General features: G+C 46.1%; 1 protein-coding gene across 1 annotated transcript in view; it reads left to right on the forward strand.

The window, feature by feature from the left end:
- Nucleotides 1–23,967, forward strand: part of LOC147022196 (cartilage acidic protein 1-like) — a 211,402-nt gene that overhangs the window by 175,809 nt on the left and 11,626 nt on the right. The window contains exons 11-12 of the mRNA XM_085890487.1: nt 13,780–13,928; nt 15,352–15,394. Of these exons, the coding sequence (XP_085746613.1) occupies nt 13,780–13,928; nt 15,352–15,394 (192 nt within the window). The remainder of the gene's footprint in view (nt 1–13,779; nt 13,929–15,351; nt 15,395–23,967) is intronic.

A 23,967-nucleotide genomic window follows, 5' to 3' on the forward strand; every position in this document is an offset into this window, starting at 1 on the left:
GTTTTTGAAGCACAAAATCCGTGATTTTGTACACGCTGTTCGGCGCGCGCCCTGCACGAGTCCAACACCGGTACCCACAAGCGTCGCAAGAACGGTGGCGATGCGACGGTTGCGAGGTGTGACGGGAAGCGGCGCCGCGGCGGGTGGTTGATGTTGTGGTTGTGGTGGTAACAATGGCGGTTGGTCCAAATTAAAGATAGTAAAAGAAAAACGGCTATCCTGAAGAGTCGCAGCACGCATAAATGACATGTATTCCCACTAGACAACGGGTTTGGGCCTAACTACACATGTACTTACCGAGATATCTCACCTAAGGGACCTGAATGGTGGTTTGCGAATTTGGTAAACACAACACTACCCCCTCCCCTTTTTACAGACTCGTCCCGAGTCGTCAAATTTTCCTGTGCCATCATGTGTAGTTTTCCCCTAGTACATTTTACCTACGGATCCCTGAGTGCGACATTCATGGTATTCGTGTCCCCAAAATAAATAACCTGAGGGCTGCGTAACTACATAAACAAACTCACTCACACGGACGACTTAAATAAAATTGCCGGCGCTAGGACAGACATGCCGGGGGCGCACTCATATGTACAGTACATCTTAACCTTAACTTACAAATTCTACACTAAACCATGGCCCAGGATCATTGAACTCTGCAAAAAGAAAGCAGTTAGCAGGGAGCCAGGCTGCCCGCATGCAGTCTCTGGCTCAAACAATGCAGGTGACAGGGAACGTGGCTGGCTGCTCACACGCAGTCCAAGGCCTTCCCTTTTGAACTGAACGCAGTGAACCACAACGGTGCATGGGCTGCACAAACGCAGTGTCCGTGCCAGCTCAAGTGGCACACGCAATGAGCACAACGAATGGATGGATGAACACAAACACGGTGCACGGGCCGCCACTGCAGGCCCGTGTTGTAGCTGCCAACAGGGCAGTTCTTGCAGCTTGCAAACTGTTGCCTTGCGGATCCTGGCGCACATGGCAATGAACGGGGGGGGGGGGCAAAGCAAAAATTGAATGGGGCTGGTGAATGTGGGCAGTGGGCATGGCATGGCAAAGGCAGCAGGCAAACACAGCCCGCAGAAGAAGGCCGCTGCAGGCAAACACAGCCAGCAGATGAACTGGCCGGCACAGGCCTTGCAGAAAAACAGCCAGCCGGCAGACGATCCAGCCGGCACAGGCCTTGCAGCACAGCAGCTGCAGATGAAGCTGGCCAGCCTTTGCCGTTCAGTGGAGGTTGGTGGAGGGAGTGCGGTGGTGCTGGCCACTTGGAAGGCGGGCTCGGACCTACCTACCTGTCTCCCTCCCAACCTATCGCCTTTGCCTGTCACTGTACATACCCACTCCCTTAATTTGTCAAACCCCAATTTAGCCCCAACTTATTTTTTTGTTGTTTTTATTTTTACTCCCCCACTATAAATCGTCCCCTAACCCCCTTTATCGTCCTTGTTTGGCTAACCTATTCTGTCACCTAGCCTACTCCCAACCCCTACGTTCCCTTCCCGGAGGGGAATAAGGGAGAGCTAACGTCCTGTGTCGAGGCCCAACTCAAGCCTCAGAATGGCCTCCCCAGAGTTCGGCGATCTTAACACCAAGTGGGTCCAGCGGCCCACAACGACAGCGAGGGGATGGATGGTGCGGAGGGGTACATCTCCTAATCTACCCTAACCATTTTAACTGTTAAACTACCCCGGGGCTTTCAACAAGCGCTTCTCGCTTAAACTATTGGTTCTAACAACCCAGATTCCCGTCGCCTGTGTTGGTGTCCTCACAATTTCGGGCCTCACCCCCCAATTTTCTCTCCGTGCCCTCACACGGTCTCCTGGCTGGGACACGTGGCTCCCTCCGGCAGGCACGACCCTCTGCCGAATCTCCCGCTATGGCACCCCCGGGCACTACACTGCCTCCGAGCCTACCAGCTCCCTAACACCGGGGAGTGCCCCCCATGGCACCTCCCCTGAAACGCACACGTGGCAGGCCGGCCTCCCGGGCCCCTTTCCGAGGGTCACCCGTGCCCACAACACTGCCCACGCGGCTAATGGCGCCCCGGGCCCCGCACCAAGCAGGCGCACCCGTGCCCACTACTCTATCCCGGCCCCCCATGGGCCCATGGCCTACCGCGGCCGACTAGCCTGGTGCCCGGGGTACCCACTCAGCGATACTCACCTTTCGCAGCCACGCTCCCAAGCCCGTCAACAGGGCTCCTGCACCCCTCCAATGGGTTTCGAGCCTACATTCCCACCAACAGCAAAACGACCTCCATTTTTCAATTTGACTAACCCAGCTAACTCACTCTACACTGACCCCGGGGGTCCCTTGGGCGGGAGTCACTCCTCCCCCCAATCACTCATCGCACCATGCATTCCCCATTCGCTCCATACACACAGACCCGCTGGCCTCACTCACTCATGTCTCCACCTCACAACTCACCAACTCTTCAACACCCACACCACTGAACTCTGCCATCCTTCTAACTACTTCCCCTAACTAACTCGTGCTCCCACGTCGTCCCTTAAACTACAGCACGTTCCATTTAACACTACGTAGCTAAACTACGTCCCCTCTACACATTCATAAGTCTGTCCATGTCTCCAAATAAATCATTTTATTCCCCAACCTAAATCTGGCTACAATCCCTCTAACTAATCCATTCCACGGACTCCATGAGGACTTACCCCTGCCCCATGAAGTCGGTCTAACTAAGCTAACCCTTCCCCCTAACTAGTTTCCATCCTGTGCCCAGGTCAAGGGGGGTCTTCCACCCCTTGCCCAGGAATCCTGTGCACCCGAAAGTGAGGCTTGCTTTTTTTCTTTTTTTTTTTTATGCGCAGCACCTGCGCGGCAACTCAGAGCTCGCGCACTTTGCACCTGCCCGTGACGTCATGCAGCTGCACGTGTTCCTCGTCCCTCCTTGGACGGGACCATCCGGCAGAGATACCCCTCCTGCCGGATTCCAACCCCACGTGCAGCCATGGCGTCACCGTGCGCATAAAAAAAAACAAGCCCCACGTCTCGAGGGGTTCCCCACGCGAACACATGTGCTTTGCCCGTTGGAGCTTAACACACATGATCGCGTGGAGAACCCGTCCGGTCCAAATCCGTTTACCTGCCTAAACTTTGTCCGTCCGCGGGATCGGCAAATCCACCGCGTGCGTTTCCGGACCGGGACTTCACTCTCGCAAGCGAGCACGTGGTGGTCTCGTGCGTTGCACAGCACGGACCGCCTGCTCACTGCTGGGTGAACCCGGCACGGCCCCCGAAACAGCTACAGCCGCTACTCGGCTTTCTCTCCTCTGTCGCCGTCTCCGTCTCCATTCCACACACGCATACCTGCGTGTTACGACGCAAACAGTCCACTCCATCACATTCACACCGGGAGACGCGGCTGCGTGCTCCCGCATGCCAACCGACATCTCCCTCACATACCGCTCTCTCACACACACGGTCTCCCTGGCACACAGCGACCTTGCACACGGCCGTTCACTCACGCGTGCGGGGGCACTCACCCGCGGTGCCTCACTCGCACTCCGTGCCTCATCCATACACACGGCGACACTCATACACGGTGCCTCATCCACACACGCGGGGGCACTCAACTGCGGTGTCTCATCCATACTCCGTGCCTCACTCACACATACGGGGGCACTCACCCGCGGTGCCTCACCCACACTGGCCGTTTCATCCACACACGCGGGGGCACTAACCCGCGGTGCCTCATCCACACACGGCGTGCTGGGAAGCACGTACTCCGGCACCATCGCCACCACACCACTCACACACGGGGTCGCTTCCACACATGGGGACGCACTCACACCTTGCACCACACACACAGGGACAACCACACTGGGGATTCGTGTCCCCACAAGGGTCTCCGGGGCCTCTATACCCCCCAAGCTCTCCAAGCACCTGTCCACAGCACCCGTCCTCTCAACCTCGCAAAGCACGACCGAACTCACCTGGTCGTGACTCACCTCAAGGGGGCAGACTCCCTCCCCTCGTTCCTGGAGGAGGTCATCCAGGTGCTCGCACTAGGTCTCTACCCAGTCCGCCAGCTCACCCCCATTATCCTCCACTACCTCTGTGTGTGTGTGTGCGTCACTTACCCCGTCTTCCTCGTGTAGTCTTTCCTCTATTTTTTCTATCTCCCGTGTCTCAACTATTATTTCCTTTGTCACGGCCTTCATGCCCGCCTGCAGGCATCGGCCCATGTTCTGCGTCTCACCCCGCAGCTTTTTCGTTCCTTCCTTCATTTGCTGTGTACTCGCATCGATCTTTTCGTTCATGCTTTTTATTTCGTTTTTTATTTCCGCATTCATTTGTGCCAGCATGGTGAATAGCTGGGCCATGTCGGATGCACTCAAGTGAGCCGTTTCGGCAGGGGTTGGGGAAGGGTCTTGGTGGAGAGGGGGGGGGAGGTGTCATACACCGCGGCCGCTGCCGCACCCACCTCGGGCCCTGGGTTCAGTTGGGCGAGTCCGTGTTCCTGCACAATCAACATTTCCTGCTCGGGGATTCCATCCTGGACCATGGATTCTACATTACTACACATATACATTTCTAATACCCCCGGCTCCCGCTCGCCTTGAGACGCCATCTTGCTTCTCGTGAACGGTTAATTTCGCTCGCTCGTAATTTGGAGGGAATCGGGGGTCGCTTCTCTCACCCCTGGACCGATTCCCGTGAATATAGCCGGAGACAGGAGAGCCCGTTTTCCTGTTCTCCGATACCAGTGCCGCGAGGAGGGCGATGAATTTGTATCCCACTCCTGACACCAGTGTTGCGGATTCGCGCCCGCCGGCGTGCTGACGGCCACGTAACTCGAATCGCGGCACGTCGCCCACCGGACGGACAATCCAGTCGTGACCCTCTCGGACTAACGCCGGGAACCAGTCACGGGTGGACCTTTCGGTCTCACCGCGATCGAGCCAATCAGCCCCCGCGTGGGATAGGGTTGCTCGCCAAATTCGACCTACCTAAGTACCCACACGGAGGGTAGACCGGGCGATCGCACCTCGCCGCAGGTCGACTTCGGACACGGGCCACTTAAGCGACCCGTTCCGTACTATCGGGATAACCGAGCGGTGTTATCGTCGACCTCGACGGTTCGATTAATTATCGGGCGTATTCAGCCCACTACCAACCCTTTACGTGAAGCAAGATGAGGATTCAATGGGAGAAATGACGAAGCGAAGCGGGAAACAGTTCAACACAAAAGCACATTTATTCGCGGCACACGGGAAGCACACATATACAATTCCACCAAATGCACACAGAAAAGACACAATGCAATTTACACAAAAAGCAAATGTAAAAGCGAAAACACAATGCAGAGCTAATACCGACTACCGAGCACACGGCAACACTTATACAATTCTACCTCACAGACGGCGCCGACAACACATACCCAAAACCAAGGAAAAGAAATACCCTCAAGGATGAGGCGGGCCTGAGGCCGAGACCGGGTCGCGCCTACCCGTCTGGTGATGAGACGCGGAGCGGCGATGGCGCCCCAACTCCGCGGGCCTCGCGGACAGTGTCTGGCAGGGGGTGGGAAAGGAGCCCCCTTGGTCGCACTATCTCAGCGCGGGGGGAAACAGGAGGGGGTTGCTGATGCTCGGGGTATAGAGGATCTTTATTATGTGCGACGAGCGTCTCCACCTCGGCCAGGTCGCGCTGTCGGCCTCCCTCGGGTGCAGCTTCCTGCACGACGCGAGCACCCCCTCATCTGGTGTCGCCGCCTTTCCACAGCTCCGTCCCCTCCGTTCCGCACACGACGAGCAGCTCCACCGCCCGCGAATTCTTGACCCTCTGCTTCCGACTCTCCTACTCTCCGCCTCTCCGCCTCGGGACTCTCCGACTCTGGACTCTTCTTTGGACTCTTCTTTGGACTCTCCCCTTTTTGACTCTCCGACCGACCCTACTCCTGACTGACGAACACGGTCCTTTTATCCCCCCGTAGCTTCGCCTTTGACCCCCTCCCTTTGACCTTTCACCTCGCTCCCCATTGGCCCGAGAAAAAGTGGGCGTGTAGGCTTTTTGATCCACAAATTTGCATATATCGATCGTCCTGGAGGCGGGGCCAAATCGCCCCTCGCTCACCGATTGGACGGCAAAAAGTGGGCGTGTGTCGTTTTTGATCCGTTTTTGAAGCACAAAATCCGTGATTTTGTACACGCTGTTCGACGCGCGCCCTGCACGAGTCCAACACCGGTACCCACAGGCGGCGCAAGAACGGTGGCGATGCTACGGTTGCGAGGTGTGACGTGAAGGTCGTGGCGGTTGTGGTGAAGCGGCGTTGTGGTTGGTGGTTGATGTTGTGGTTGTGGTGGTAATCATGGCGGTTGGTCCAAAATAAAGATAGTAAAAGAAAAACGGCTATCCTGAAGAGTCGCAGCTCGCATAAATGACATGTATTCCCACTAGACAACGGGTTTGGGCCTAACTACACATGCACTTACCGAAATACCTCACCTAAGGGACCTGAATGGTGGTTTGCGAATTTGGTAACCACAACAATATATATATATATATATATATATATATATATATATATATATATATATATATATATATATATATATATATATATGTCTCTATGTATTTTATATATGTCTCTATGTATTTTATATATGTCTGTATATATATATATATATATATATATATATATATATATATATATATATATATATATATATACATACATACAATACTGTACATGTAGTCGTGTTCCTGCTAGTTAAGACAGACCTGGACGGATAGCCGAACCTCGTGCAGGACAGGAGAATGGCAAGGACATTTAGCAGACAGAGGCACACCGGTTTATACTCAAACCCACAACGAACAGACAGACACAGGCAATCTTAATATAGAGGGTTTAATGAACATAAATCAAATGTTCATAATGGAAATAAATCAAAGCGTAATAATGAAAACGTGACGTCAACTGAAACTATTTTTGAGACCTCTCCACACGGACTTAATTACAGACATGGGGAAAGAGAAGATAATAGAAAATCCCTTCCTTTATTCTGTCACTTAGCTGGGTGTCCAGATATGATCCTTTATGACCCTGGCATCATGGAATCCGTGTAGTCACTGCACGAGAAACCGCACCTAAAATGGCACCGAGCTGCTCTCTGGGCATGAAACGTACATTGTAATTTGCGTGGGTGGTCCTCCTTTGCTTATGGTCCACAAACCTTCGAACAATTTCTTCTGAATGAATGAATGTGCCAACCCCACTCCTCTCCTATACCAGGTCTGCTCACAAAGATGGCCCACCTTCCTCCTCGATCATACAACAAGAGACTGCTGAGTTAGAGCTGAGAGATGTGCTCTTCTTCTTCTCTCTTTTCCTCTCTCTTCTTTGTTTTTCTCTCTTTCTCTTTCTCTTCTCTTTCTCTTCTCTTCTCTTCTCTTCTCTTCTCTTCTCTTCTCTTCTCTTCTCTTCTCTTCTCTTCTCTACTCTTCTCTTCTCTTCTCTTCTCTTCTCTTCTCTTCTCTTCTCTTCTCTTCTCTTCTCTTCTCTTCTCTTCTCTTCTCTTCTCTCTCATAAACATACAACTTTGCGACTCAGCCGAACAGTAATGGCTAGCATCTTGTGCCAGCATGCTGGAAAATTCACCCCAGCATTAACACGAGAATCGCGCTGCTATATTTTGGCATCGTGTCAATGAGAAGCCAGAGAGATCCTATGTGTTCTGACCACTGTCTCCTCACACCAACTCTCTCCTCCGAACCTTCTGACATCCACCAACTAATCATAAGCCTCGGGGCGTGCCCTGCGGTTGGTGTTGTTAAAGCATCATTCCTTTTTATAGCCGACTTTGTAAATGCAAAAACGTAGGAAAACGTCACAGGGGGCAATCACATACTGGGAGAAATTGACCTTAAAACCTACCTCATTAACACACCACCATCCCCATGCGGTAACATGTAACAACTTAAGCTGACAGTTTTCCCCAACTTAAATTACATTGAAATGTCTCCTGCTTGTTCACGGACCATGGGCCATGCTATTCCATACAGTCCTACCTTTGCTATAAAATTTCAAGATCTACCACACAAACATAACAATATATCTATATCTATATATATATATATATATATATATATATATATATATATATATATATATATATATATATATATATATATACATATACATTGCATGCCCAGACCAGGAATCAAACCCAGGGCCTCTGGAAAACCATAAAAGTGCTATGCCATCTGAGCTATCTGGGTGACCCACCTGCTGGATATCCAATTCTCTCACATATAGATGCCACTCTCTTTACCCTGCTGCTTCCGGGGCACTCGCTGCCAACCATAGGAGCAGCAGGAGCCTGTCCACGAGAGGGTCTTCCCCCCATTGGATCATGTAATTGTGTTACTACACTACCTGTGGTGAATAATAGCGGTAATGGAATTGACCCCCATGGAGTTGTGCAGACATCAGATGTGGCAATTGGTGGAATATTCCATCAGCATGTGGAAGGGAAGCGGGAGCTCTTTTCCTTCTCTTCCAAAGGGTTGCAGCCAGCAGAGACAAGATACAACACCTTTGGTCACGAGTCGCTGGCGGTTTATACCCAAGCTGCAATTTTCATCACATGCTTGAGGCTAGGCAGTTCTTTGTTTACACTTACCATAAGCCATTAACTCATGATTTCCAGGTAAAACCTGATTGCTATTCACCAAGAGAGCTGGTCTGACACCTTGAGTATGTTTTTCAATTTACCACGATATACATCATCTGAGCAGTAAGGAGAATACTGTAGCTGAAGCTCTCTCTCATGGCTCAATATCAGCACCCTCGACACAACAACCTCCATCAATTTCAAGGCACAGCAGGGAGACGACGAACTTCAGCATCTGAGAGCCAGGACCACATTGCTCAAGGTTAGTGAAGTACAGTCCGTCTCCCTATTTCTGAAGGTACTATTGTTTGTGACCTATCCACTGGCACTTCTTGATCATATGTTCCTGCTGAGTTCAGATGGGCTGTATTTGATTCTTTGCACAATCTATCTCACCCTGGTATCAGCGTGATGCAGCACCTTGTGACTCAACGTTTTGTCTGGTGTGGAATGAACCGCGATGTGAGAAACTGTTTACAGTGTTAACGAGCGAAAATAAATTGTCATACGATAACACTATTAGGTACCTTTGCATCTCCTGATGCCCATTTTGACCATGTGCACATTGATTTAGTCGGTCCTCTTCCACCATCTGGCCGTAACACATATCTACTTACATGTGTTGACCGTTTCACAAGGTGTCCAGAAGCTATTCCAAGACCTGACATAGCGGCAGAGACCGTCGTCAAAGCTTTCATTTCCAGATGGGTTGCAGTATTTGATTCCCCATCTATTATCTCCACTAACAGAAGACAACAGTTTGAGTCCACACTTTTCAAACGCTGACAGTTATTTGGAAGTAAACGCACCAGAACTATTTCTTTCCACCCCACTGCAAACACGCTTGTCAAGCAGTTCCATCAACACCTTAAGTCGCCACTGAGAACACAAGCAGACCCACATTTCTGGATGGAAAACATACCGGTCATGCTTTTGGGCATTTGTGCCACCATGAAAGCTCATCTGGGTTGCCGCACAGCCGAGTTAGTTTCTGGATCAACTCTTCACTTTCCTGGACAATTTTTTGCTCCAACGAACATTCGCACCAGGTTGGACCCAAGCATTTATGTGGACACACTGTGAAGGACTATGAGTGAGTGACATCCCATCCCCACTAGAGTTCAGCAGAGGTCCACACATCGTCTCAAAGATGTCTTGTCTTGTACCCATGTTTTTGTACATGACGACACTGTCAGGACTTCTCTGCAATCTCCATACCAGGGCCCCTACCGAGTCATCACGAAGAAGGCCAAGTACTTCATCCTTGATTTTAATGAGAAGTCTGAAATGGTCCGTTTAGACAGGCTCAAAGCCACCAACACAGATAACACTGGGGAACAAAGTTTTTGTTGCATTGATACCAGCACTTGATCTTACCTAATTTGAGTGTGCTGAATTCAAATCTGAAGTTAGTTTCTCTCTGTAAGCTCTAGATTTTTTGCAATCCACCATTATCAACATTTACTTGGTAAGTTACAATTTGTATTAAAAGTAAATTTATATTAAACATATATTTTGCAATTCAACATTTTCAACATTTATTTGGTAAGTTACAATTTGAATTAAAAGCAAATTTAAATTAACATATATCTCGACATAAAGACGATAGGTGATTCAGAACAATTGATAAGGATGGAATGCAAAGTTCAAATAGGTCCTATTCAGGCAAGAATTTACACTTGTAGCTCTTGCATTTGTGGACTTCCACAGGGCAATCTCGTGGGATGCTCCAGCAGTAGTCTGCCATCATATTTTTGTCCCATCGCCCTTGGTAGCGCTCTTCCATCGTCATGAGGTCCTGATGGAAGCGCTCTCCCTGTTCCTCACTTACAGCCCCAAGGTTCTCAGGGAATTGATCAAGGTGACTATTCAGGAAAAGGAGCTTGACACTCATGTTGCACCCAAGATCACGAAAAGCCAACAGCATTCTAGTAACCAGAAACTCATAGTTATCTGCCTTTTTGTTACCAAGAAAGTTTTGTATAACTGCGACGAAAGACAGCCACGCTGTCTTCTCCTTGTCATTCATCTTCCTTACAAATTCCTCATCACGTACAAGGGCACGAATTTGAGGTCCATCGAACACACCTGCTTTGATCTTCTCGAAAGACAAATCAGGAAAAGCAGAAATTATATGTTGAAAACATTCACCATCTGTACTCAATGCCTTCACGAACTGTTTCATCAAGCCGAGTTTGATATGGAGTGGGGGAAAAATGATCTTCTCTCGGCTGACGATTGGGTCATTCACAATGTTTGGCATGCCTGCTTCCAGAGTTTCATGGATGGGCCACTCCTGGATCCAGTGTTTCTCTCGAGCTCGGCTGTCCCACATGCAGAGATGGCATGGAAACTTTGTGAAGCCTTTCTGTTGACCAAGAAGAACGTTGACCATTTTCAGGTCCACACAAATGATCCAGTTGTGCTCGTGATATTTGAGTAAGTGACTGACCATTTTTATGTCATTATGTTCTTCTCGTAAATGCACTGAGTGACCAACTGGAACCGCTCCATAAACATTGCCATTGTGCAAGAGAATACACTTGAGGCTGCGCTTAGAGGTATCCAGAAATAATCGCAATTCTGTTGGATTATACGAAGTAACACCTAATTGCCTGAGAAGACCTGGGATATCGTGGCAGTAAACAAACTGCTTGTCTTCTGAGAAAAAGGTGACAAAGATCTGGTCCCGCTTTTGGAAATATGAAACATTTGCAGAGTGGTCAAGTAGATTTTTTTCTTGCAGCCTGGAGGCTAATACCTCAGCTGCTTTCTTGGAGAGCCCCAAATCACGCACCAAGTCATTCAATTCCGGTTGGCTAAACTGCAAACGGGCTGATGACTGTTTGGTATCAGATGAGGAGGCTTTGGATTCTGAAACCATTTCTTGAAGCCCGTCATCACGACCCTCGTGCTCTTGCTGATCATGTTCACTGCCTTCATCTTCAGATAAGACAAAACCATTAAAGACTGGAACGGGGAGTTCCTCAGAGTGCGGACTAGGTCGAATTGCTGAGGAAATAGAGGGATAGGAGATCTTTTGACGGTTTTTCTTGTCGACACCCTTTGTGTTGACCAGGCAAAAATAGCAGTCAGTTACGTGGTCCTTGGGTTCTCGACAAACCATGGGAACTCCAAAAGGCAGACCCTTTTGTTTTCCTTTTGTCCAGTCACGAAGCATTTCCTCACAATTATGACATACAATATGAGGAGCCCATTTCTTGTCTTGTTCGCCAAGGGGAACATCAAAATAGGCTTTATAGGCACGCCTTACAAACTATGTTATATTGCGCTTTTGACGAAGTCGTGTGGAGCAGCCACATACTGTACATAACAGAATGCATCAGGATTATTTACACATTTATGTCTTATTGAAGAAGCCATGATCAGATCTGAAACAAAGAAAAACATAAAGTTAAACAATATATATCAATAAAGATAAATAAATATCAATAAAGATAAAGAAAATTTATGTCAAATAAATAGGGAGCAAATCGTTAGCAGCAAAACGAATACGATCTCTAGTTATTTAGCAGTTTAGGCATCGTATATTTCCACGAAAGTCCGAAATCGCACCCCGAGTTCTCAAGTTATCCCTAGTGCAAATAGCAATGGGTGTCCTTTTTTGCGAAAATCGCAAGTTTCAAATTGCATGAAAATTAGAGCATGTAGAGGAAAACAGATTTCAGATTTGAAATCAGCGATGAAAAAATACATAGAATAAGTTGAAAAATCTCATGCAACAGATCATAAGAAAAAATTTGTTCCCCGGTGTAATGAGTCGGATACAACTCATTATACTGCTATAGCAGAACAAACTCCAGCTACATTGACTCCTACTGTTCCTATGAGCCTACACACAAGAGCACCAAGTTTAGCCCCATTGACATCCGCATCAACCGTTTCGCTACGGACAACTGCATCAGATGTGAGGAAAACTCGTTCCAGCAGACATGTCCATTGGCCTAAGAGATTTGTGCAAGCATTTAATTAGGGCAGAAGTCAACATAATTATCGATCGTCTGTCTTTGGTTATCAATCTTGGGGTCATCGATCTCAGAGGGAGCTCGTGTAATGACTCATTAATTTTTCTTTACATTTTGCTGATATTTATAATAAAGCAAACATGTGAACCATTGGGACCATACTCAGTGCAGAGCATTGGTGTTGTCTCAGCAGACTCCTTGGCTATTGGACACAATCCTGTACGGGTCACCACTCCGACACAGTATACCAGCATGCTGGCACTCATTTAGCCGACCTCGGAAGGATGACAGGCCGACTTAACCCCACCTGGTAGTAATTCAACAGCCGACCAGGGTTTGAACTCAGGATCATAGGATCCCAAGCCTGCCACCCTAATCATAAAGCCAACACCTGGCATACATGTGAACGCTGGTAGCCAATTAGTGGTGTCTTTCCAGAGAGGCAATAGACATAGCAGAAACTGAAAGGGACACTCAACGAGAGCTCATCACCATGACACGATTTGGAGCTTACACACTTTTCCGTAAAAAGCCTTTTATCATTCTTATTCACTCGTCACTCAACAGGTCAATATTTAATAGTGACTTTTGTTCGACGTCGCCAAGACTGTTGAGCAAAGTGGATTTCATTGGTTTGGCTAAACAACCACGACCGCAATGAATGAGTTTCCTGTTCTGCTTGCCATCTGAGACACCATTTTAAAGCGACTGTGGCTTGATGCCAATAAACCCTTTCTTCTTCAACAGCCACTGGAAAGTCGATGGAAGGACTAATCATCAGCCAAACTTCATTTACAACACGTCATTGCATTTTGAATATGAGTGATATTTCTTTTGTTCTGGTTTAAGCGTCCTCACTACCTGGTTTAAACACCATCATCATAACCAGCATGCTGAAATAAGTTATCCCCATATGTGTATATGGGCCATAATAGCAGTTGGCCATCATCATAATAGTAGCATGTTCACTTAACAATGGTATACTTTTTTTTCAGAATGAATGTGTGAGGCAAGACTATGCACTCTATAAGTGTCGTTCTCGTTTTCAATGTAATTATTTCATAACAATGAAAATGCTGTGATTGCTTTGTGTTTGCATGCAATGGACATTGCTCGCAGGTAGTTTCTCAGTGTCGTGGTCATTTTGGCAGGTCAAGACGTAGGAACACATGTCAAAGTGACCTGGCCAGACGGAATTTCATTTTCTCGAAGCCTTGGCCCAGAGGAGATGAATTCTCTGATCCAGATCCCATACCCTGTTCACGGTGCTGAGCCAGTCCGAGACCGGAGCAGTGCACAGGTAAATAGAATATTGAGAATGGAATTGTACATATTGCATAACCTCATATTATAATCTACTGTTGGAAAGATGTGCATTGTTTCCATAGTAGAATGCAGAAAAATGTGATATTAATGAAGTTCTGAAAAACAGTGAATTACGAATTCATTAAAATCACCTTCTTTGATTGACCCTCAAAAGTTTATTATTCATTCCTCCACACTGGGATGACTGAACCGCTCAGACGTAGAATATTCTCCTTGAACTGTCTAGTCTGGGCCGATTATAAACTGTTCTTTTGCAGATGGGGTAGAATATGTCAACCTGCCTGCCATGTCCCTTGGAATTTGCTTTTGAATGTTGAAGATCCCACAGTACTTTCCAACAAGAGAAATCCCATGTGTTCCAGTACCCCAGCCAAATTTTAAATTCGTGCCCTAATCTATTAGGGGATTGAATGAGTGGCATAGCCAAAACGCCAGCAATGATGCAACCTCCTGAAATTGTTGCTTTTACATGTAGTTTACCATTACAATGAGGTATAAGCCTGGTGTTGGCCTAATGGTTGAGGTGGGTGGGTACTTTAAGATGTTAAGGTCTTGAATTTGAGCCCCTGTTGTTCCCGTTAAATAACACCAGGTGCGTTGATGCAGGCTGCCATCCTTATTGGTCGGCAAAATGAGTACCACCTGATTGGAAACAGGGGGGCACTGCATCAGCGGCACAGCTGCAATCCCACAACCCGCAACCACAAGCCGCATATGAAATAATAACAATTCCAATGAGCTCAGGGTGAAAATTTATAATTCAAAACAAGACGTCTTGAGATAACAGGGACAGGTGTGATTACTGTCCTTTGAAAAGCATCAGTAGTTAATGTCCACCATAATATTTCAACCCCACTGAGATGAAACTACCGTACAATGTGCTGTGCCTCTTATTTGTGCACCTTAATGTATTCATTGGAAGTGCCAAAAGAACACACCTGGATATAATAGAGAGTCAAGATTGGAAACCATGCCTTCTTACAGCGCACATTGCTAATGTACTGTATTTAGTCTTAATAACTTTGAATGCACCACAAATCTTCAGAGTAAAGACGTCCCACGAATCTTCAAAGATGCATTGGGACAAGCTGAAACTACGCCATGACGTCACAGCTATAAATATCCACAATAAATACGTTTTCCATCCTCTGGTCCACCGTATATTGCATATCTTTATAAAATTAAGTGTGTGTAAAATTGAACAAAGGGATTAAAAGATTGTATCTCTTTGAAATCGAACACACACACACACAAACACACACACACACACACACACACACACACACACACACACACACACACACACACACACACACACACACACACACACACACACACACATACCATTTAAATTGAGTGAATGCCTCATAGTGAGATGTAAATGTATCCTTTCACAGTGTGGTGAAGGTTTCGCAGAAGATGAAAGCGGGATTTGTGTTGGTAATATCTTCTGATTATACATCTGCACTAGTAAATCCCATTACTATTCATGTGCACGACATTTCATTTTACCCTTTGAAGTGATTTATTATATTTTATTATACAAAGCATGGCATGAGGTGTTCAAAACGTTGTACAAACGACTCGCGATATACTGAAGACGCGTCCGTAAAGTGTATGGCGAAGCATACACAGTTTAATATATATAATTTTACTTTTCTTACTCTATATACTAATCGATTTAATATATGTATATATATATATATATATATATATATATATATATATATATATATATATATATATATATATATATATATATATATATACAAAACGTATTTTATTGATGAAACAAGCATATCAATAATAACATACCAATAATAAACATATCAATAATAAATATATTAATCTAGTATTAATTAATGAATTCTGGTATTAAATGAATCCTAGTACCACTATAATAATACTAGTATAATCCTTCCTGTATACCTTCTTTTTCAGATATATATATATATATATATATATATATATATATATATATATATATATATATATATATATATATATATATATATACAAACATATATATGAAACCTTTGCGTCTTGGAATATTGTGAGTAGCTCATTTGTAAAACTTTGTGAAAACCCAAATATCCCCGTGAACTTTTTACAACAATATTAATATAAATAATGCAGTTGTTGGAGCCAGTGAACAGGCAAATTGGTTATATCATCCCATTTAATATTTCTGACATATTCTTGACTTAATGGTATGTCATGGTAAATGTATCCATTTGGATATGAATTGTTTTTTTACGGAATATATCAATATACATTGCGAAGCTTTTTTGGGAGGGGGGAACTTGGAGGGGGGTGTTCTCACTCAGTCATGGTGGAACCTTTTCATGTCCATATCTGGTGTGTGCTCCCCATCCATCCATTCCCTCCCTAATCTCAAATGGCATCTTTGCAGACTCTGATCAAGACAAAGCAGAATGTTTAAACCTGTGTTTGCCTTCAAATCTGATGCATTCCATTCTGTTCTGTCCCCATCTTACCCCTTTGTACCCACTCTCTACAGGACTGTGTTATTGTCACCTGAGAGGGTCGGGAAAGTCCTTGTTCAGTTTCGACCCAGCTTTGGTGACAGGCACAGATGGCATCAGTACCCATATTCTCAAATTCTGCTCTGCTGATCTTACTCATCATCTGTCCACACTCCTCAGGCTATACATCTTTGTCTGTCTCTAATCTGCCTGGAAGTCAGCAAATATCACTCTGGAACATAATAAATTTGTAAAAATATTCTATTAACTACAGACCAGTAAGCTTACTTCCGATTACAAGCAAAATAATAAACATTGCTGATGATGTCATGTCAAGTCTTTCATATTTTCAAACATCTTGATCTGACCATCAGGTTGGATTCTGTCCTGGTCACTCAACAATGGACATGCTGCTGCTCCTCTTACCTCTCTCAGTAATGACTGGAGGCTATAATTCTCAAACAAGAGGTAAAGACTATCTTCCTGGCCATATCTTGTCATTTGGCATAGTCTGGCATCTTGATTTGCGTGCCAAGCTCTTTGCGTCAACGTCATCTTCATTTCCTGGATTTTTGACTTTCTCCACTCATGCAGTCAATGTGTAGATAACACTGAACAACAAATTTCAAAAAAATTTTTTTACTGGAGATGTGTAAAGTGATTAAGACTAATTTGGGTACGCTGATTTCAAAAATCATAACCGTTTTGCTGTATCACATCAGGATTTTCAGGAACAGAAATATTCCCATTGCCTAGAAGTCAGGATTTCAATGAAATTTACATATGTCTTTAACATGTCTATTTCGTACAATTGTTGTTAACTTGTGTTATATTTCTTTCTTTCAGATAAAGATGAGTAGGCGTTCCCGTACCAATCATCCTGACAACTTCTGTTATGTCTGTGGTCGGTATACCAAAAAAGATCAACAGCGAAGTATATCTACAGCAGTGAAAATGAAGGCCGCCTACTTTCACTACTTCGGGTGTAAGGTGGGGACCAAGAACAGAGCTGGGCACCACACATCTGCTGCACAAGCTGTCACACAACCTTGACTCAGTGGTTGGTGGGCAAGCGCGCGAGCATGCCATTTGCGGTGCCCATGATATGGCGTGAGCCGCAGAATCATCATGATGATTGTTATTTCTGCTGCACAAGCATCGCCGGCTTCAACAAGAAGAATAAAGGTCACATCAAGTACGCTGACTGCATCTCTGCTCGTAAACCTGTGCCTCATGATGACGAGAACCCCGTTCCAACACCTCCAGCTGATCAGAACATAGCTGTAAGCAGTGGTGAAGAGGATGGTGATGATGAACCTTTTGAACCCGACACTCAAGAATCACACCTTCTGAACCAGGGAGACTTAAATGATCTTGTAAGAGATCTCTCGCTGTCAAAGGCGAAGGCAGAGCTGCTTGGATCAAGGCTGCAGCAGTGGAATCAACTTGAACCTAACACCAAGATATCCTTGTTCAGAGCACGTCACAGAGACATGGCTGAGTTCTTTGAGATGGAAGACACGATGACATTCTGCAGTGACATCAACGGTCTGTTGAAAGAACTTGGGTGTGATCACGATCCTGCAGACTGGCGCCTCTTCATCGACTCGGGGAAGAACAGCTTGAAGGCTGTTTTGCTCCACAATGGCAACGAGAAACCATCAGTCCCACTGGCTCACGCGTTCGGCATGACAGAGACCTATGAGACTATGCGGCAGCTGCTTGATTCCATCAAGTACAATGACTTCAACTGGCACATCTGCGGAGACTTGAAAGTGGTGGCGCTGTTGTTAGGGCTGCAGTCAGGCTACACGAAATACATGTGCTTCCTTTGTCTCTGGGATAGCAGAGACGACAAGAATCACTGGACGAAGAAAGATTGGGAAGAGCGAAAAGAGCATGTACCTGGTCGACACAACGTGAAGCATGTCGCCCTTGTCGACCCAGCCAAGGTTTTCCTTCCACCACTCCACATAAAGCTCGGCTTGATGAAAAGTTTTGTACGGGCAATGGATCTGAATGGGCGTGGGTTTTTATACCTCAAGGAAAAGTTTGGCAACACCTTGTCGGAGGCCAAGATCAAGGCTGGTGTCTTTGTTGGACCGCAAATCCGACAGATTATGAAGGACGAAACTTTTCCGACAACTCTAAACCCCAAAGAGCTGGCAGCGTGGAGGAGCTTCAAAGCTGTGACGGACAACTTCTTGGGGAACGTCCGCATGGACAACTATGAAGAAATAGTGCAGCAGCTGCTGGAGTCCTTCAGGAAACTTGGCTCCAGGATGTCCCTGAAAATCCATTTCCTACACCAGCACCTGAACTTCTTCCCTGACAACTTGGGAGCAGTCTCGGACGAGCACGGCGAGCGATTCCACCAAGAGATTTCACTCATGGAGACGCGTTACCAAGGGCGGCACAACCCGAACATGATGGGCGATTTCTGCTGGTTCCTGCATCGTGAAACTGACACAGAGCAGCACAAACACAAAGCCAAATGCCTAAAGCATTTTTAATGACATTCTAGTGGAGTTTTTCTGTAATTTCTATAATTTTGAAGCATTCATGATGAAATAAATGAATAAATGAATTTTTGTAAATTTCATTGAAATCCTGACTTCTAGGCAATGGGAATATTTCTGTTACTGAAAATCCTGACGTGATACAGCAAAACGGTTATGATTTTTGAAATCAGCGTACCCAAATTAGTCTAAATCACTTTACACATCTCCAGTAAAAAAATTTTGTTGTTCAGTGTAATCAAATGCAACACTCTCCTGCCCTCTCTCATTAGAGGCAGGAGTGCTTCAAGGTTTGGGGCCCTGTCTTGTTCCTCATCAATCTATATAAATGACCTCTCTGATGTTCTGCAAAACCCTCTCTTCCTTTTTCCAGGCAGCTGCACATTGTGACGTACAGCACTGATAGACAAACTTGTTCAATCCTGGTGGTCTCTTTAATGTCTCTTTAACTTCAGGTGGTCAGCCACTGGAATAAGTTCAGTCTCTTTAACTTCAGGGCCTCAACATCAACCGCAACCTCTCCTGGCCCAACCACATATCAAATCTGGCCTCGTAAGCCAGCTATAGACTGGGCATCCTCTGTCATTCCAAGTATTTCCTTGAAAAATCTGAACTACTCACAGTGTACAATACCTTTATCCATAGCTCAATGGTGTACTGCTCTCCACAATGGGCTGGTGCCTCAGCATCACATCTACCTCTCCTGGAATCTGTTTAATCTGAAGCTCTAAATCGTATGGAATATCTCATGATGAGGCTGAAGCACAAGGTCGATCTGTGACTGTCACATCACAGGCAGGTCTGTGGCCTCTTCGTCAATAGTTTCCTCAACTCCTTGAAGACTCCGACTCTTCCCAGCTACTCCAGGATGCATGAGTTCTTCAAGAAACCCCCACCTTGTTAAATTACCCAAATTTAGGCTCTGTATTCACCTCAACTCTCTTCTTATTGCTCCCTTTTCCCATCTGTGGAACTGTTTTACAGAGGCTGTTCTATCCCTCTCTTCCTTCCAGTGTCAGGCACACGGTGCACCGCAGCCTCCTATCATCCTCCATTTGTAACCACAGTCGTTATGACCCCAATTAACCCAACTATCTTACTTGCAGGTTGCAGTGTCTCTCTCTCTCTCTCTCTCTCTCTCTCTCTCTCTCTCTCTCTCTCTCTCTCTCTCGCACTGTGTCTCTCTCTCTCTCTCTCTCTCTCTCTCTCTGTCTCTCTGTCTCTCTGTCTCTCTGTCTCTCTGTCTCTCTGTCTCTCTGTCTCTCTTTCTCTCTTTCTCTCTTTCTCTCTTTCTCTCTTTCTCTCTCTTTCTCTCTCTTTCTCTCTCTTTCTCTCTCTTTCTCTCTCTTTCTCTCTCTTTCTCTCTCTTTCTCTCTCTTTCTCTCTCTTTCTCTCTCTTTCTCTCTCTTTCTCTCTCTTTCTCTCTCTTTCTCTCTCTTTCTCTCTCTTTCTCTCTCTTTCTCTCTCTTTCTCTCTCTTTCTCTCTCTTTCTCTCTCTTTCTCTCTCTTTCTCTCTCTTTCTCTCTCTTTCTCTCTCTTTCTCTCTCTTTCTCTCTCTTTCTCTCTCTTTCTCTCTCTTTCTCTCTCTTTCTCTCTCTTTCTCTCTCTTTCTCTCTCTTTCTCTCTCTTTCTCTCTCTTTCTCTCTCTTTCTCTCTCTTTCTCTCTCTTTCTCTCTCTTTCTCTCTCTTTCTCTCTCTTTCTCTCTCTTTCTCTCTCTTTCTCTCTCTTTCTCTCTCTTTCTCTCTCTTTCTCTCTCTTTCTCTCTCTTTCTCTCTCTTTCTCTCTCTTTCTCTCTCTTTCTCTCTCTTTCTCTCTCTTTCTCTGTCTTTCTCTCTCTTTCTCTGTCTCTCTGTCTTTCTCTCTCTTTCTCTCTCTTTCTCTGTCTTTCTCTGTCTTTCTCTGTCTCTCTGTCTCTCTGTCTCTCTGTCTCTCTGTCTCTCTGTCTCTCTGTCTCTCTGTCTTTTCCTGTTTATTCATACCCTTGTTTATTGTATTCAACTGTTGTCCACTGCCCCAATATCATATTATACTCTCTGTCACCTTGCTCTTCCATCATCCCCAGTCTTGTCATGAAAAAAGAAAAGATATAGAAGAAAAGAACAAGTAAAAATATTGTTGCTCAAAAACATAAATAGCAAGCTTTTCCTATTTTCTAGATATTTTCGTGTTCATCGTCGAGGCTTGTGGAGGAGCTAGAACACAGAACCGGACAAGACATAAAATAACGAAAAGAACAGTAGAAAGCAGGGGATGGGGAGGGACAGCAACAGCAGGGATGATGGACAAAATAGAGGGAGACTTGGAGAAATAAGGGGCATGGGAAATAATAAGAGCAAGGGGAGGACAGGTGTGAACAAGATGGATACAGCCACAAACTTTCAATCACAGAAGAGGAAGGAAAAACTGGAAACCTGGAAAGTGGTGAGCTTATGGAGGGTTAAAATGGATAGAAAATATTGTTACGGATTTCAGAATCCGGTCTGATGAATGCATCCACACATCCAGGTCCTCAGACAGTTATTTCCTTAAGTGCATGATTCAGATTAGCCCCATCCCCATGTCTAATGGGATCTTAAATGTGATGCGTTGAGAAGAGCAAATAATAGATCCTCCTCTCTTATGGGAAGCTTTTTTCTTTGTGACAGACACGTTTACACACATTTCTTTCACGAGCTCTGAAGCCCGCCCCCATTCTTCCTCAGCAGCAGTCTTTCGTGAGATCCGACGCCCACATTTTTTGAGAGCGCACGTGCGCCAATGGGGCGGGATGAGCTTGGGGTGGACGGCACCCCGCGGAGATGGCCCGGGGATATAAAAACGAGCGAGAGAAAAAGCGTGAAGAAAGAAAAGCTTGAAGAGAGAAAAGCGTGAGGAGAAAAAGTGAAAGAGGAAAAAAAAAAGCTAAAAGAGAGGAAAAAGCAAAGGGCGAGAGAAGCGAGCAAGAAGCAGGTGTCTGACCAGCGCTGACAACGCGACAATTCGTCCTTCCCAGAGCTTCGGCAAGCGAGTGTGTGGTGCGCGTGTGGGTGTGAGCAGCTCTGCCAACAAGTGAGGCACGGGTCGGTCACCAACAACACTCGGGTCTAAACCCACGACGGACGATCCCAGTGCCCTCCAGACGTCGACTGGTGTTCAAGGCTGTTCGCGAGAGGGTGCACGGTGGGGCTGGGTGCTGGCGACGGACATGACACGCACGCACGCATTTCAGGACGTTTCACTTCACTGACGACTTTCTGGTGAGCAAGACGATTCTTCCCCCCACCTCCCCCTGAATGATCCGTTAGGTACCCTGTCTGTGTTTAGCTGTAAGTAAGTCAACCCCCGATAAGCATCTGCTCTTTGTCTCTTTCCTGACATTTTGATTGATTTTGCTTTGAAATTCGTTCTTTATTTACCTCAGCAAATAAAGTTCTTTTTATTTATTTATTTTATTATTAATAAATTATTTGTCGATTTCCAACCTGTCCGTGTTTGTCCTTTCCTTCTATCGGTCGAGCATTGTTCGAACCAAGATAGACTGGGAAGTAATTACCACAGATTTCACCAAAAAATAGTCGGCACGTTCCAGCGGTTAAAACGCTCAGCCGCCCAAATTAAAATCTAATTGAGATAACACTGGTGCTTTGCCGAGGGCACGCAGCTCAGGTAACCACGTGACCTCTAGTTAAAAGGAATAATTAGACGGCGGACACTGGAACTTGTGGTTGACTGGGTGGTGTTCGTGGTTCTAAAACAACCCACCATACCACAACGTTAATTGTGAGCGGTGGCCCCAGGTCCGGCTTTACCGAGGACAACTGGGGATTAATCCCCCTGAGTTTCAAGCTGGTGTCTCGGTACCCGTGGCCGCAACAATATTATGGATGTGGATGTGGATGGGGGATGACCTGAGATGGTGGTGAACAGCTGTATTGAAGCTCTGGAGGGAAGAGTGACATTGAAGAGACGAACATAGACCTCATCCACACATAGTGCGCTCCTGTGACCTGTGACCTCACGTAGACCTGTCGAAGTTGGTTCCACAGGCAGGAATAAAAAGAGAATTGAATGAGTAGAGGTGAGCAGTGAATCTGGATTTGAGGTATTTCATCAGAGGGGAATTACTGACAAACTGCATCGACACTCTTCAAACCATCGGTGCAAGACCAGAAAGGTGGCGATAGAAGATAGCGAGACCACCGACCTGTCTGGGATGTCATAGTGAGATGCCTGCACAGAGATTCAGCTCCAGTGTGAAAGATTACAATGATTTTTGATTGCTTTGGTTTCCACGGTGTCAAGCTGAGCTGTGGCTGAAGGCCATGTAGGTGGATAGGAGTTCAGGTGTACCAAGGAAGGACTTTACACAACTGAGAATGCCCAGTCGGTGCCAGGCTTTGGAGTCCAACTAAGAAAAAGTTTGCCCAAGAAATATGGCTCATGGTGAGCCCGAATATTTTGAATAATTCAACTTCTTCAGGAAGATTGGCAAGAAAATAGATGTGAGGATGCACCAGACAGTCTTTTTGGAGAGAGCAAGTGTGTCAGATTTGTCATGATTGAATGACATATTCCAAGTGTTGCACCAGCTCATTATTCCACAGGGTCTGCAGAGAGGGAAGAGGCCATTGCCTGCCTAACTGAAGGATGAGAGATGTGATGGCAGCAGGTGGAGTCATCAGCAATGAGATAACAGGATTTTCCAGAATCAGAAAGTCAGAAATTAGGAATAGGACTGGGCCCAGACACTGCCTTTGGGAACTCCAGCCTTGACAGGGAGATGAGATGAGAGGATCCTGTTGAGAGCCACGCATTGGCAAATAGAGTTGAGGAACTCAGTAAGCCATGTGTGGAGTTGGCATTGGATGCTATAGGCAGAGTTTGGAGAGTAAGGCAGGATGCTAGACTGTATTGAATGCTCGAGATGACCCTCATGAGAGATGGCCCTGATCTCCTGACTGAGATTGAGGTCCTCCTTCCATTGTTACGAGACCAGAAGCAGTAAATCCAGGGTTGAGTGACTGGGTC

Source organism: Eptatretus burgeri, chromosome 8 (assembly GCF_056783735.1).
Source record: "Eptatretus burgeri isolate ZD-2024b chromosome 8, Ebu_testis_v1, whole genome shotgun sequence".
Lineage (NCBI taxonomy): Eukaryota > Metazoa > Chordata > Myxini > Myxiniformes > Myxinidae > Eptatretus > Eptatretus burgeri.